Here is a 13,796-nt window from a genome sequence, read left to right on the forward strand (position 1 = left end):
AAAAAGTTCTGAAAACCTTCCAAAAAGCTTCCAAAAAGGCTTGCTAGGAGTTGGTGAACTGCTCAGAACAGTTGACCAAAGGCAGGGTTCGCCCACAGCACAGATCACAGTTGCTCCTCAAAGTCAACCCTGGAACTGCATGTGGAGAAGTGAACCCAGGCTGCATTGGGGAGGCTTTTTAAACCTCCAGGCACAATGCATCCTGGGTATTAACGGTTGTGCGATTTAAAACAAACCAGAACAAAAAAAAAAATTGCAAAAAAATTCGTCTTGCGAGGTACCACTGTATTTGCTTCGTTTCTAATAATGTATGCAAGTTGTTAAATCCAGTTTTCTTGAGGAATTTGGCCTATTGTTTATATTTGATGAATAGTGATATTATAAGCCCGGTTTAACTACCAGATTTTTGTGGTATGTTCCTTAACATTGTAGTGAACAATCCTGTAAGGTGCTCTCTCTTTTTATAGCCCCTACTGAGGTCATTATAGGCTGGGGAAGATGTGGTGGGTATGGATGTGTCATTTAAATGAGTGTTGGTCAAATATTTAGTGGTTGTTCCTCTTTCTGGTTTCTCCTCCATCCTTTGTGACCATAGTTGCCATGTTAACAAGCCATCAGCCCATGTGGTACTGTTGCTGAATGAAAGGTTGGTTCATAATATAACACAAATCAGAAGGAGCCACATGGCCTGAATTGCTGGAAGGTGTCTATTTGCCTTGGTTGCGTCCGCCTGAATTCTTAATGCAGCACAGCACTGGCAGTCTCCTTTCCAGACTTCCTGCCTGGGAGCCAATTTTGAATGTTTCTACTTGGTATTGGACAGTAAGACAGATTAGGAAGTCTTGTTGATTTACCACTCACCACACTCTTCAGCAGTCTTCCTGCCTGGAGCTGACAGACGTTATCTCTGGGCTAGTGTTGAGGACCCCCAGGATGTTGCCAAGGCTGCTTTGTCAGGATTTTATGGTGACCAGGACAAATGACAACAATTTGCTCCAGCATAACCTTGGCCTTATTTGAAGAGTGAGGAACTTCATTCATGGAGGCCAAATGCAGCCTCCAGGCTTCTGTGACTGTCCTGGGGCGAGATGGGGTGGGACTTAGACTGGTAATAGGGTTATAAGAATGTAGAGCTCTGATGTTGCTTCAGCAAGAAACAAACAGGGTGAGCTGTGTGTAGTAGCAGCATCTTAAGAACTCTCCAGAGAGGCTTTCCTGACAGTACCATATCTCTCACTTAAGTGACAGGTAAAAACTGTTTTTATCTGCCCAGGCCTTCAAAGCTTAAGAGATTTGGATTTTTAGCATGAAATCTTCGGCATCTCCTTTTTATACTAGTTTTAACTGCCTCCTGTTATTTTCCTGATTTTGGTATATTTTATGCTTTTATTTATAAACTGCTCTGAGAGCACAGCAGAAGAACAGCCAAAGTGTGCTTATAACAAATAAACAGTATTTCTACATGTTGAACATAATTCTGATTCCAGCTTTCAGAGCAACTTTTTAATGCCTCACCCTTTCAAAAAAACAAAAAACCCACCTGTATTGCTTTATATTGTAGAACTGTATACTATTTATTCAGATTGCTTTATATACTAAAACCCAATTAAATTAAAGTATAAATATATTCTTCCAACTTCTATTTTGTAATTTCCCCCCAATGGAGCTATTTTAAACCTGTGCAGTAGTTGGAAGGTCTTTTGTAGTACAGTAAATGCAAAAGAAGAAAATTGCATGAAAACACCAGATGTGGGTATGTTCTCTATTGAAAAGAAGTAATTATATTCAATTAGTTCAAACCTGTGATTTTGCTAATGTTAAATGCATTGCTTGAAATGTGTTTGGGGGAGGGGGACACAGTTGAGAAATCATCAGTGTGGCACATTTAAAAGGTCTGTGTGTGTGTGTGTGTGTGTGCCGTTCTTTGCATACTAATATATGCACTGTAGGATGTAAATACAAAAGTTTACATAACCTGTGAAATAAACAGAAGGAAAATATTTTAATCTAATTGCCTAAAGGTTTTCTATAGGAGGTGAGAATTTGAAGTAATTTGGTATTAGATGTGCTTTAAAAGTACCATTTTAATTGTTGTGCCTCCTTACTCTAGTAAAACCTGCATAGATGCAGGTGCTGTGATTAGAAGCAATATGTAACCTCTCCTCTACATTACCTTTTGAAGATTTTAGCTATTAGACCACACTTGACTACCCTTCCCATACAATAAGAGCAAAACAGGCTTTCATAAATGTTGCTATTTCTAGGGTGTACTCCTTGTTCAAGTGGGATGAGCATGAAATACTTTTTCACCTGCTTAAATTAATTTTCTTTTGTCTTTGTCCATGTAGAATTATACCCTCAGAAATAAAATATGACCCAAAAGTTTATTTGAGTAGAAACACAATATAATATTGATACTAAAAGAAGAGAAAGCAATCATGTATGCAAATGCAAGGACAGAAGCTTACATGTGCAAAGAAAAGAAACTTGCAGTGTATATGTAATACGGTATAATTAGATTCGATTTCTCAAGTGTGCTCCTTCCATGGGTTGATTGTGTACATTCTCTTGAGCATAATTATGGCAATTACAAAGATTTCATTGAGTTCAGTTTTATTCTTTTTATTACTTTTACATACTGTGTAGTGTGTTGTAAATCTGAAAAGTTGTGAACCTGATCTGGCAGCATTTTGAACTTCAGCTCCTGTTAGTATATGATCCAATAAAATAAAACTGACATGTTTCCAACTCCTTTTCTTGTCTCTCACATCACCCTCCTTTCTTAATTCCAACAATTACTTTTATACTCCTTTTAAAACTTCTTTTTCACTGTGGCTAGCACCACCCTTCTGCTATCTTTTGTTTAGCGTACCGTAGTTCTTTTGACAGCCAGATTATAATAATTTTGGAAATTCTGTCATCCTAGATTATATCTGAAAAATCTGGGTAATTTGTGTGGAGATTTAGCTGCACAGTTTTTAAATTCTCATGTAATGTTAATCCAATTTCCTATTGTGTGCTGCAAAACCAGTATCTCGTCAGATTTTTCTGTTGTGATGATATATATATATAGGGTTACATTTTCAAAGATGATGGCGTGCTTTGTCAGAACCCATTATTTGTGGTGTGGTGTTTGATTTAGATTATTTCCATATACAGTATATATATGTGTGTGTGTGTATATATATATATATATATATATATATATATATATATATATATATATGAATGAGTGTGGTATTGTTTTATGAAGAAATAGGGTTATTGAATGTTACACTGAAATATTTTATTGTGGCCAGTTAGTTGGGTAAGAGTGCTATCACCTCTGCCCACTTGCTGAGTAGTTTTTTTATTGACTATAAATTTTGAATTTTAATATGTCTGAGGAAAGGTGAAGTGATGTGTATGTTGTATTATAACAGGCATAATTTTGCATCAGGCAATCCTCCTGTATATGAGAGAGAAGGGGGAATGGAATCACTTTTTAAAATAATATAATTACGGTAATTGTATTTAAAATATTTTTCAAAATACTGCTGCTCAACTAATCTCAGCACATTTTTAGTCAATTGAAAAGTTGTGTAATCTATTTATTGATTTAAATTTTGCAGTTCTTCTGTAATCTTCCAAATAATATTATCTGAAGAACTGCACTGCTAGTTAGTTGCTTGCAAGTGTGCTTTGGACGTAATGTTTCATGAGCAACTGCTTCCTTCTCTCTCAGATGCAAACTGCTTTTGAAACAAAGCAGACTTTCAAAAACAGTATTTGATAAAAAGGGATGTGACTACAGTTTAAACAGAGAGAGAGAGAAAGAATATTGACTCTATGAACCAAACACTTTCAGCATTCCTAAAGTAGCTCTTTGGACCCAGCCTATGTATTTTTGATCTGAAACTTTCAATTGTAATAGAAAATGCAATGACCAGGTATGAGCAGATGGATTGAATGGTACAGTCTTTCTCCTAGAAGCATATTCCATCTATGAGTACCATTAAAAATAGATATTTGACTTTTAAAGTTTATAAATACCTGCTAATTTAATATTTAACCATTCAGGTGATTTTCTTTGTTTATAATATAGAATAAAAAATAATACAAAACTACAATCTCTCATATTTCACAGGCCTCGAAGCAGAGGAAAACCTGCAGTGGAGGATGAAGACAGCATGGATGGTTTGGAGGCAGCAGAAACAGAAAACACTGTGGAAAAAGGTAAAGGCACATGTAGTAGCAATGCTTTCATAAATTTTGGGAATATGGGCTGTTTTCCTAGCATATATCCATATATAAGGGGGGGGGGGGAATATCAAAAATGCAAGTAGAAAATGTATCTTTTTAAAATGTTTTTTTTAAAAGAAAAGTGTGCTTTGAGAAGCATGAGTTTATTGAAGGGTAAAATTCAGTGGGCTAGCAGTTGTTGAAAGTAATAGTAAACGCATATTCAATACACTTATCTCTATGGAAAAAGAACACAAAAGATTGAAGAAAACAGACATGGAATGTTTTTAAATGGCTTAAAACCAAAGGGGAAAATCAGAAAATCAAAGAAAGACAGGTTATTAAGACTACATTTGTACCTCACTACAAATGTAAATCAATTTTCAGTCTCCACCTCTGGCATCCTGGGTACTGAAATTATTATTAATATTTTTGGTCCTTCAGTGTAATCCTACATTTGACAGTGTGCTTATGCAGAACAGAATACAGGAAGATACTTCAATATAGGCAAAAGCCAAGGCAACTGTCTCTTTGCGTCTAAATGATTATATATCAGAGGAACCTGAGTGCCCTTCAGATAATGTTGGATTCCATACCCTTGTTATACCTTATGGAATAGTGAGATGTAGAGGGCCATTGTTAGGATCACTCCTAAGCATTTTCTTCAGTCATGGAGAGTCCAAGAGGCAATGCACCCTACATGGAGTTAACTGAAGGTGACCCAGGAACTTCAGTTAATCCAGAATGCGGCAACTAGACTGGTGACTGGGAGCAGCCACCGGGACAATATAACTCCAGTCCCAAAGGATCTATATTGGCTTCCAGTACATTTCTCAGCACAAGTTAAAGTGTTGGTACCAACTTTTAAAGCCCTAAATGGCCTCAGCCTATATACCTGAAGGAGCGTCTCCACCACCATCACCACCATCCAGCCCGGACACTGAGGCTCTTGAGGGCCTTCTGGTGGTTCCCTCACTGTGAGAAGTGAAGTTACAGGGAACCAGGCAGAGGCCCATCTCAGTAGTGGTGCTCACCTTGTGGAATGCCTTCCCGTCAGTTGTCAAACAGATAAAGAACCATATGACTTTCAGAATACATATGAAGGCAGCCCTGTATAGTGAAGTTTTAATTGTTTGATGTTTGATAGCTGGATGTTGGCTAGAGTGCAACTCCCAGTTAGAGTAGGGCATTGAGTTAGCTTCTCTTCCTGAACAAAAAATTATTTAATGGGCCAGATTTAGGCCTGGTGCAGGCATAATATGACTGTTTTTTTAATGGCATAGAATGGGAAGAAGGTTGCAGGAGTGTGACACTCTCAGGCACAAATTCATTTTTCAAATTGACTTAGTTATTGTTAAAAGGTACGTTGGTACCACTGTTAACTGTGCTTGGTCTATGTGCTAGGAAAGTTCAGTTTCGAAAGGAGCTAGTTCCAGTTAAAAAGAACATTCAGAATTTTCCAAGCTGCTGTAATGAAATTTAAGGTCCAAAACTAAAGCGGGAAATATACACAATTAATAAGATGTGTGACAGGCAGAATTTCAATAGGTGAAGCTTTCCCCATAATTGAATGTTCATCATAGAATAGGTTTATTCTGTTTCATTTGTGCCAGAGACAAAGCTATTAAAGGCACAAGGCATCGTTAACTTTGTCCTTGTCCCTGTACTATTCACTGCAAGCTGGTTCTGTAGGAAGAGAGTAAATCTCAGGAACGAAATTATGGGAAGATACAGGAAATGCCTCACTTAGCAACAGTGATTAAGTAAGTAAGTAAGTAAGTGACCTTAGCAACAACAGCTCCTCCATGTCTGCTTAATAAGTCTTAGAATGTTGCTTCCGTGGTTTTTTTTAATAGATGTCTGATTGACTTGCTTTTCTAATGAGGAAGCTTGTGGAACCTCCCAAGGCAATGACTTCCAATTCTAGGCACTGCTGCAGAAAGATCCTGTTCCAACTTCCTCTTTCTTATTAGGAAGCATGTCTAAGAGTAGTTCAGTAACAACCTTTAGAAGTAGGCTGTTCCATTCTCTTTTTGGTTTTCAAAATAAAGTTAGATTTTTTTCCTAGGAAATATCAGTCTGGTGCAACACAGTAGTTAAAATTGATTGCTCATAAAGATCCTTCCAATTAAAAGCTTTTGAAGTTATTTAAGGCTTTGTTCTCTTGAGACTACATTAAAATGCTTATGCTAGCTATTTGAAGCAGTTTACAAAACAGAGGCAAGAAAAAGTAAAGTAGTTTTTACTTTTAAAGTTTATCTAATTTTAACAAAATTCTATTTGAAGAATTGGCTGTTGCAAATTCAATAGAAATTGAATTTTATAATTTAATCCTTTAATCCTTGCCTTTCTCTTCAAATCCTCATAAACCACTTAACTCTTCTTTATGGTCATTAATCCTTCCTGTTGGTCTCCTCTATACTTTTTGAGATTGTTATAACTAACAAGATCTGTAAATTGAGAACACCTTATGCATCAGATTAGTGTTGCCTTTGAATGTTATGGGAAAGCACCTTATGATAAATCCATCAAGATTAAAGTAATTCCATTTACAGCATCCATCTGTATTCTTCACTACAATGAATGGTCTATTTTGTCAACCAAAATCACTTAATCATCCACCTACAGCATATAAATACCCAATTTCAGTGTCTGAATACAGATGATATAACATTAGTTGAAAGAGGTAAAATCATATATCTGATAATTATATGACAAAGGCCAAGACAATATTGTCTTAACCAGTTGTATTCTTATTATACTCAACTATAAAATAAACCAGTGGTGACTGTCAGCTGACAGAGGGAATCCACTGGTAGAATGGGGAGGGAGGTAATTTTTAGTGATCCCTGCTTCCTACATTGCCATGAAGACTTTCTTTATCTGCTCTTGAGGAGGGTAGGTCCTCTGGAGCAGATTTAGGTGGTTGCAGAAAGTTAGAGTTTAGGTAGATGCAGAGTGGAGAAAAAGAGAGCAAAAACTTTTCTTCCTCTCAATAGGTTTATGAGGTAGGAAATATTGTTGACTGGATGTGTTCAATACAACTATAGTAGCCTTCATGCTGATCAGATAAAAAAAATCAATCTTTTAAAAACTAAACTTAAGACTTGAACATCATGTCAGTCGCAGATGGACATCTGGTGTTATCATTGAGCCATTCAAGGGGTTGTCAATTTTTTTTTCATGGAATATCTCAATGGAATTTCATTGAGTTTCCTGTGGTTGTACTTCAACCATATTGTATGGAGCTGGACTGCAGTTTCTAGTATTATATTTATGTCTTAAGTGGAGATCTTCAGCCTCATTCCTGGGTTGACTTTGAATTGATTGCTCATGAGTCTCAGACTGCTTTCATCCTCCTAAGACACATAATATTCAGGTCAATCCACAAAACTGAACCAGAATTATTTAGATCGCATCATAGGAAGATGTTTTCTTACTATAGAATTTGCATATTTCCTTTGCTTACTTGAGGACTAGTAAATATATTACACTTTATTTTTGTTAACTTGCTCCTCTGGTTTATTTACTTGATTGCAGAAGACCTAATCTGAAACCTTTTCTGGAAAGGTGCTATTGCAATCACACAAGACATAAATTTATTTTAATTAACTGCCATCAAATAAATGGTTTAACTCCAAAGGTTTCATACAGTGAGGGGGGAAAGTATTTGATCCCCTGCTAAATTTTCAACCAGCCAGATGTCAGGCTACCTGGTACAGTATCTTAACTGTATGTAATGAGCTGCTGTAAGGGAGAGGTCTTACCTGTAATCCCAGCTCATTACAGTACCTGTACAAAAGACACCTGTCGACAGAAGCAATCAATCCAGCAGATTCCAAAGTAGCCACCATGACCATGACCAAGGAGCTGTCCAAGGATGTCAGGGACAAGATTGTAGACCTGCACAAGGCTGGACTAGGCTACAAGACTATTGCCAAGCAGCTTGGTGAGAAGGTGACAACAGTTGGTGCAATAATTCGCAAATGGAAGAAACACAAAATAACTGTCAACCTCCCTCAGTCTGGGGCTCCATGCACGATCTCATCTCGTGGAGTTGCAATGATCATGAGAACGGTGATGAAGCAGCCCAGAACTACACGGGGGGAACTTGTCAATGATCTCAGGGCAGTTGCGACCATAGTCACCATGAAAACAGTTGGCAACACACTACGCCGTGAAGGACTGAGATCTTGCAGAGCCCGCAAGGTCCCCTTGCTCAAGACAGCACATGTACAGGCCCGTCTGCAGTTTGCCAGTGCACATCTGAATGACCTAGAGAAGCACTGGGATCAAAGTGTTGTGGTCAGATGAGACCAAAATTGAGCTCTTTGGCATCAACTCAGGTCACTGTGTTTGGAGGAGGAGGAATGCTGCCTACGACCCCAAGAACACCATCCCCACCGTCAAACATGGAGGGTGACATATTATGCTTTTGGGGGTGTTTTTCTGCTAAGGGGAAAGGACACCTTCACCACATCAAAGGGACGATGGATGGGACCATGTATCCAAATCTTGGGTGAGCACCTCCTTCCCTCAGCCAGGGCATTGAAAATGGGTCGAGGATGGGTATCCCAGCATGACAATGACCCAAAACACATGGCCAAGCCAACAAAGGAGTGGCTCAAGAAGAAGCACATTAAGGTCCTCCAGTCCTTAATCCCATCGGAAATCTGTGGAGGGAGATGAAGTTTCGAGTAGCTACACATCAGCCTTGAAATTTTACTGACTTGGAGAGGATCTGCAAAGAGGAGTGGGACAAAATACCTCCTGAGATGTGTGCAAACCTGGTGGCCACCTACAAGAAACTTCTGATCTCTGTAATTGCCAACAAGGGTTTTGCCACCACTAAGTCATCTTTTGCAAAGGGATCAAATACTTATTTCACTCACTATAATGCACACCAATCTCTGACTTTTGTCTTCTGGGTTTCTGGGGATTTTCCTGTTGTTTTTCTGTCTCTCACAGCTACAATAAACCTGCCATTAAAATTATGGACTGGTCATTTCTTCATCAGAGGGCAAACCGGCAAATTTAGCAGGGGATCAAATACTCCCCCCCCCAGCGTATACCTAGTAATGTTATGCCTTTCGACAGTTTGAAACATGTTTTTGGATCAGTTTAAACTAACCATTTTCCTCTATGCTTTAATGCAATTGTTAGCAGTAATATGGCAGTTGGTTCCCTCCCCCCTCCTCTGAAATGTCATATTCTATCCTATGCTTTATAACATGTGTATGTTGAATTTTAAATTATGCCATGTTATTAGCTGCAGTTGTTGTCGTTTAGTCGTGTCCAACTCTTCGTGACCCCATGGACCAGGGCACGCCAGACACTCCTGTCTCCCACTCCCTTCCACAGCTTGGTCAGTCTCATGTTGGTGGCTTCGAGAACACTGTCCAACCATCTCGTCCTCTGTCGTCTCCTTCTCCTTGTGCCCACCATCTTTCCCAGCCTCAGGGTCTGTTCCAGGAAGTCTTCTCTTCTCATGAGGTGGCCAAAGTATTGGAGCCTCAGCTTCAGGATCTGTCCTTCCAGTGAGCACTCAGGGTTGATTTCCTTCAGAATGGATAGATTTGATCTTCTTGCAGTCCATGGGACTCTCAAGAGTCTCCTCCAGCACCATAATTCAAAAGCATCAATTTTTCGGCAATCAGCCTACTTTATGGTCCAGCTCTCACTTCCATACGTCACTACTGGGAAAACCATAGCTTTAACTATATGGACCTTTGTCGGCAAGGTGATGTCTCTGCTTTTTAAGATGCAGTCTAGGTTTGTCATTGCTTTTCTCCCAAGAAGCAGGCGTCTTTTAATTTCGTGACTGCTGTCACCATCTGCAGTGATCATGGAACCCAAGAAAGTTAAATCTCTCACTGCCTCCATTTCTTCCCCTTCTATTTGCCAGGAGGTGATGGGACCAGTGGCCATGATCTTAGTTTTTTTTGATGTTGAGCTTCAGACCATATTTTGTGCTCTCCTCTTTCACCCTCATTAAAAGGTTCTTTAATTCCTCCTCACTTTCTGCCAACAAGGTTGTGTCATCAGCATATCTGAGGTTGTTGATATTTCTTCCGGCAACCTTAATTCCGGTTTGGGATTCATCCAGTCCAGCCTTTCGCATGATGAATTCTGCATATAAGTTAAATAAGCAGGGAGACAATATACAACCTTGTCGTACTCCTTTCCCAATTTTGAACCAATCAGTTATTCCAAGTCCAGCTCTAACTGTAGCTTCTTGTCCCACATAGAGATTTCTCAGGAGACAGATGAGATGATCAGGCACTCCCATTTCTTTAAGAACTTGCCATAGTTGCTGTGTACTGTATTCCAATTTGATTTTGCTTTTCACTAATTAGACTTGATCCTGCAATGAGCCTAGGCTTGCTGTTGTTGCAGACAGCAGAAATCCTATGGAGGGAAAGACCTGAATGCTGTGGTTTATTGCGTGTTATTCAGTCTGTTAATTATTTCCTCACTTCATTTGCATATGCCCAATAGTGGGGGAAAAGATGATGTAATGAAAGATGGAACTATAATAGTCCCTGTGCAAAACATCTCTTATCACTGCAATTGAAATAATTTGATATGTAAAATTTAAAACATCACAAAAACTGTGGTGTGAAACTTTTAAGATGAAGCCCTTCAACCTGTAGTTCAGCAGCAAATTTGGGATATTGATGAAATAAGGATAATGAAATTAAAAGTATCTTTATCATTATTTGTGTTTCAGTACCAAAACTAACTTTAGAAGAATTTATGGACATAGAAATGTTAAATCTGAACTTAGCTTTCTTTTGTAACATTTAAACTAAAGTTGCAGGCAAAATTATTTTGAAGTAGTTTTTTATGCTTTTGAAACAGTATCTCTATGTGTCTAGTTTATTAATTTTGTTATAGGCATAGAATTAAAGAACAGTGGTACCTCCACTTACGAACGCGATCCATTTTGGGGTGCCATTCACACCCCGAAAAGTCCATAAGTAGAGTGGCACTACTGCGTGTGCGCAAAGCGTGATAGAGTGCTTTTGCACATGCCACGTTTGTAACATGAAAAGCCGTAACATGAAGCACATGTAACACAAGGTATGACTGTTTCAATAAATACGGAAGGTGGCATATGCTTCCACCTAGATGTCGTAACTGCAATGTTTTTGAATAAAAACAGAAAAACTGATGTGTATGCTGTGCCAGATTCTCCTAACACTTAAAAGTATGATCTTTAATCAACTTACTTTCTTTTGTCAAACAGAAATCAAGGAACAATCTGCAGAGGAGGATGCCCAAACTGAAGTGCATGGTGACAAGAAGCTAACGCCAGTTCTTCAGCGCTCAGTTTCTGTGGAATCTGCAAGCTCCGTTGCCTCTGTTGGTGTTGAAGCAAAAACCAGGTTAGAAAGAGAAATAGGCAGATGCTGAGTCATGGGGGAAGGGCTGGGATCTGAACAAACAACACAGAAAATGCTAGGACTTCTTCTTTGGCGATCACTCGTAGCCAAATAAGATTGTCTTCCATGAACACAGTCTTAACAGTGAGTCCGTAAGTGACTGTGGAGGCCAATTCTGGATCCACACATCCTTCCACAGTGAGGACATAGGTTTATGGGCAGGAGTGTTATCAATGTTGTAAGATATTGATGCAGCAGATTAAAATACTCCTGGAAATTTGTGTGTGGATTTAATAAAACAAAATGCAAATTCTATATTTTAATAATATTGGAAGCTGCCTTATATCAGAGCCAATTTTCTTTCCCTCTAGCCCAGAATTGTCTACTCTGACTAGCAGCAGCATTTCATTCTTGTTGCAAGCCTAAACCTGCTTCATTGCAAACATATAAATTAATCCTGAATATTAAAACACACACACTCTATTTGCCATTAATCTGTTTACACTACGGTTGCAACTATGCCAGTAATTGAGTGAGTTGTCCTGAAAAGTGCATACACATATTTAGGAAATGTAAATATCTGAGGGTGTTTGATGCATTTAAATACAATAACTGCACTTGGACGAAGATTAATTGGACATTTTTCAAGTGTGGACATTTGTCCCTTTATCTTCCTGTGTGGCCACATGAGAATAGGAAATTTGAGAATTTGAGTTACGTTATGTGATAGAGTGGTGCAAGTAGGCAATACTGATTATTCAGTGGGTTTTCAACACTGTATTAAGAGGAGCAAAGATGTTTCTTATTTTTATTATATGTTTTGTGGTTTTAATAATCTAATTTTATGTTGTGAAGCACCATGAGATCTACGGATGAAAGGCAGTATACAAATTTTAATAACAAAACAATAAATTACTGTACTGCAGTGCCTTTTGATCAAGCTCCATTTCCTGAGGCTACTAATGTTGGTTTTTATCTTATTAAAATACAGCCATACCTTGGTGCTCGTACGCCTTGGTACTTGTACGTTTTGGCTCCCAAATGCTGCAAACCCGAAAGTGAGTGTTCCGGTTTGCAAACATTTTTTGGAAGCCGAACTTCTGTGGCTTCCAGCTGAATGCAGGAAGCTCCTGCAGCCAATTGAAAGCCATGCCTTGGTTTTCAAAAGTCGAACGGACTCCCGGAACGGATTACGTTCGAGAACCAAGGTACGACTGTACTGTATATAAAATAAACATTAAAGGAACTATATAATGCAATCAGAATAATAGACTCCCAAAGTTTGTTTCCCAACTTACCAAAGTTTATCCAGCAGTAGTGCATTCACTGGAGTTGTTACTATACTATCTATTTATCACTGCCTAAAGCTTTAAAGACTACTAAAATGTAGTAATAATAGCCCCATCATTCTTATTTCAGTAAAATGCAAAATGATGAACAGATGACATTATTAAGGTGGTACTTAAAGGCTAAGGCTATGTTCTTTTACAAAATTACTAGGGAGTAAGTTTTATTGAAATCAATAAGAGTAGCAACATGAGAATGGGACTTTTCAGTGGTGACTCCCCACTTGTGAAATGCTTTACTGAGGGAGACTAGCCTGGCGCCATCCTTATCTATTTTTAGGTGCAGGTAAAAGCTTTCCAATTTACCAGGACTTTGTGTCCTTAATTTCAAAACAGCTTTTGACATCTCTATTTTTTTGCTTTCTGACTCTCTAGCAGTGAACAGCTCTGCGCCTTTTGTTACTGTGGGGAACGAAGCTCACTGGGACAAGGAGAACTTAAGCAGTTTAGTCCAACACCAGGGTTTATCGCTCCATGGAGCAACCAGTCTTTAAATAAGAGTGAAACTGGTGACAGCAATGATGGCATTTGTGAGAGTACTCCAAGGCAGAATTCAGTCCTACACAAAAAGAAGTAAGTTTTTTTATGCTTACCAAAATATATACCATTTCATTTCATGTTCTAGTCATCTGACTTGTAAGTAAATGTGCAGTAAGACAACATGCAGTTAGGGTTGCCATACGTCCGTTTTTGTTATTTTGTTTTGAGCTTTGCCTAGAGTTAGGGCTGCTCAACAACTTTGCGATTTTTCTGTTTAAAAAATCAGTAACTTTCGGGGTGTCTTGGCAACCCTAGCCTAAGTAGGTGCTGAAATTTTTAAAAAACATATTAATGACATAAAATA

General features: G+C 38.5%; 1 protein-coding gene across 8 annotated transcripts in view; it reads left to right on the forward strand.

The window, feature by feature from the left end:
• The window catches only part of KMT2C (lysine methyltransferase 2C), a 174,594-nt gene that overhangs the window by 41,399 nt on the left and 119,399 nt on the right, over positions 1-13,796 (forward strand). For all 8 annotated transcript variants that reach the window (XM_035129359.2, XM_035129372.2, XM_060280917.1 and 5 more), the window contains exons 2-4: positions 4,127-4,215; positions 11,471-11,609; positions 13,328-13,525. In XM_035129359.2, the coding sequence (XP_034985250.2) occupies positions 4,127-4,215; positions 11,471-11,609; positions 13,328-13,525 (426 nt within the window). The remainder of the gene's footprint in view (positions 1-4,126; positions 4,216-11,470; positions 11,610-13,327; positions 13,526-13,796) is intronic.

The sequence above is a fragment of the Zootoca vivipara genome, chromosome 12, assembly GCF_963506605.1.
Source record: "Zootoca vivipara chromosome 12, rZooViv1.1, whole genome shotgun sequence".
In the NCBI taxonomy this organism is placed as follows: domain Eukaryota; kingdom Metazoa; phylum Chordata; class Lepidosauria; order Squamata; family Lacertidae; genus Zootoca; species Zootoca vivipara.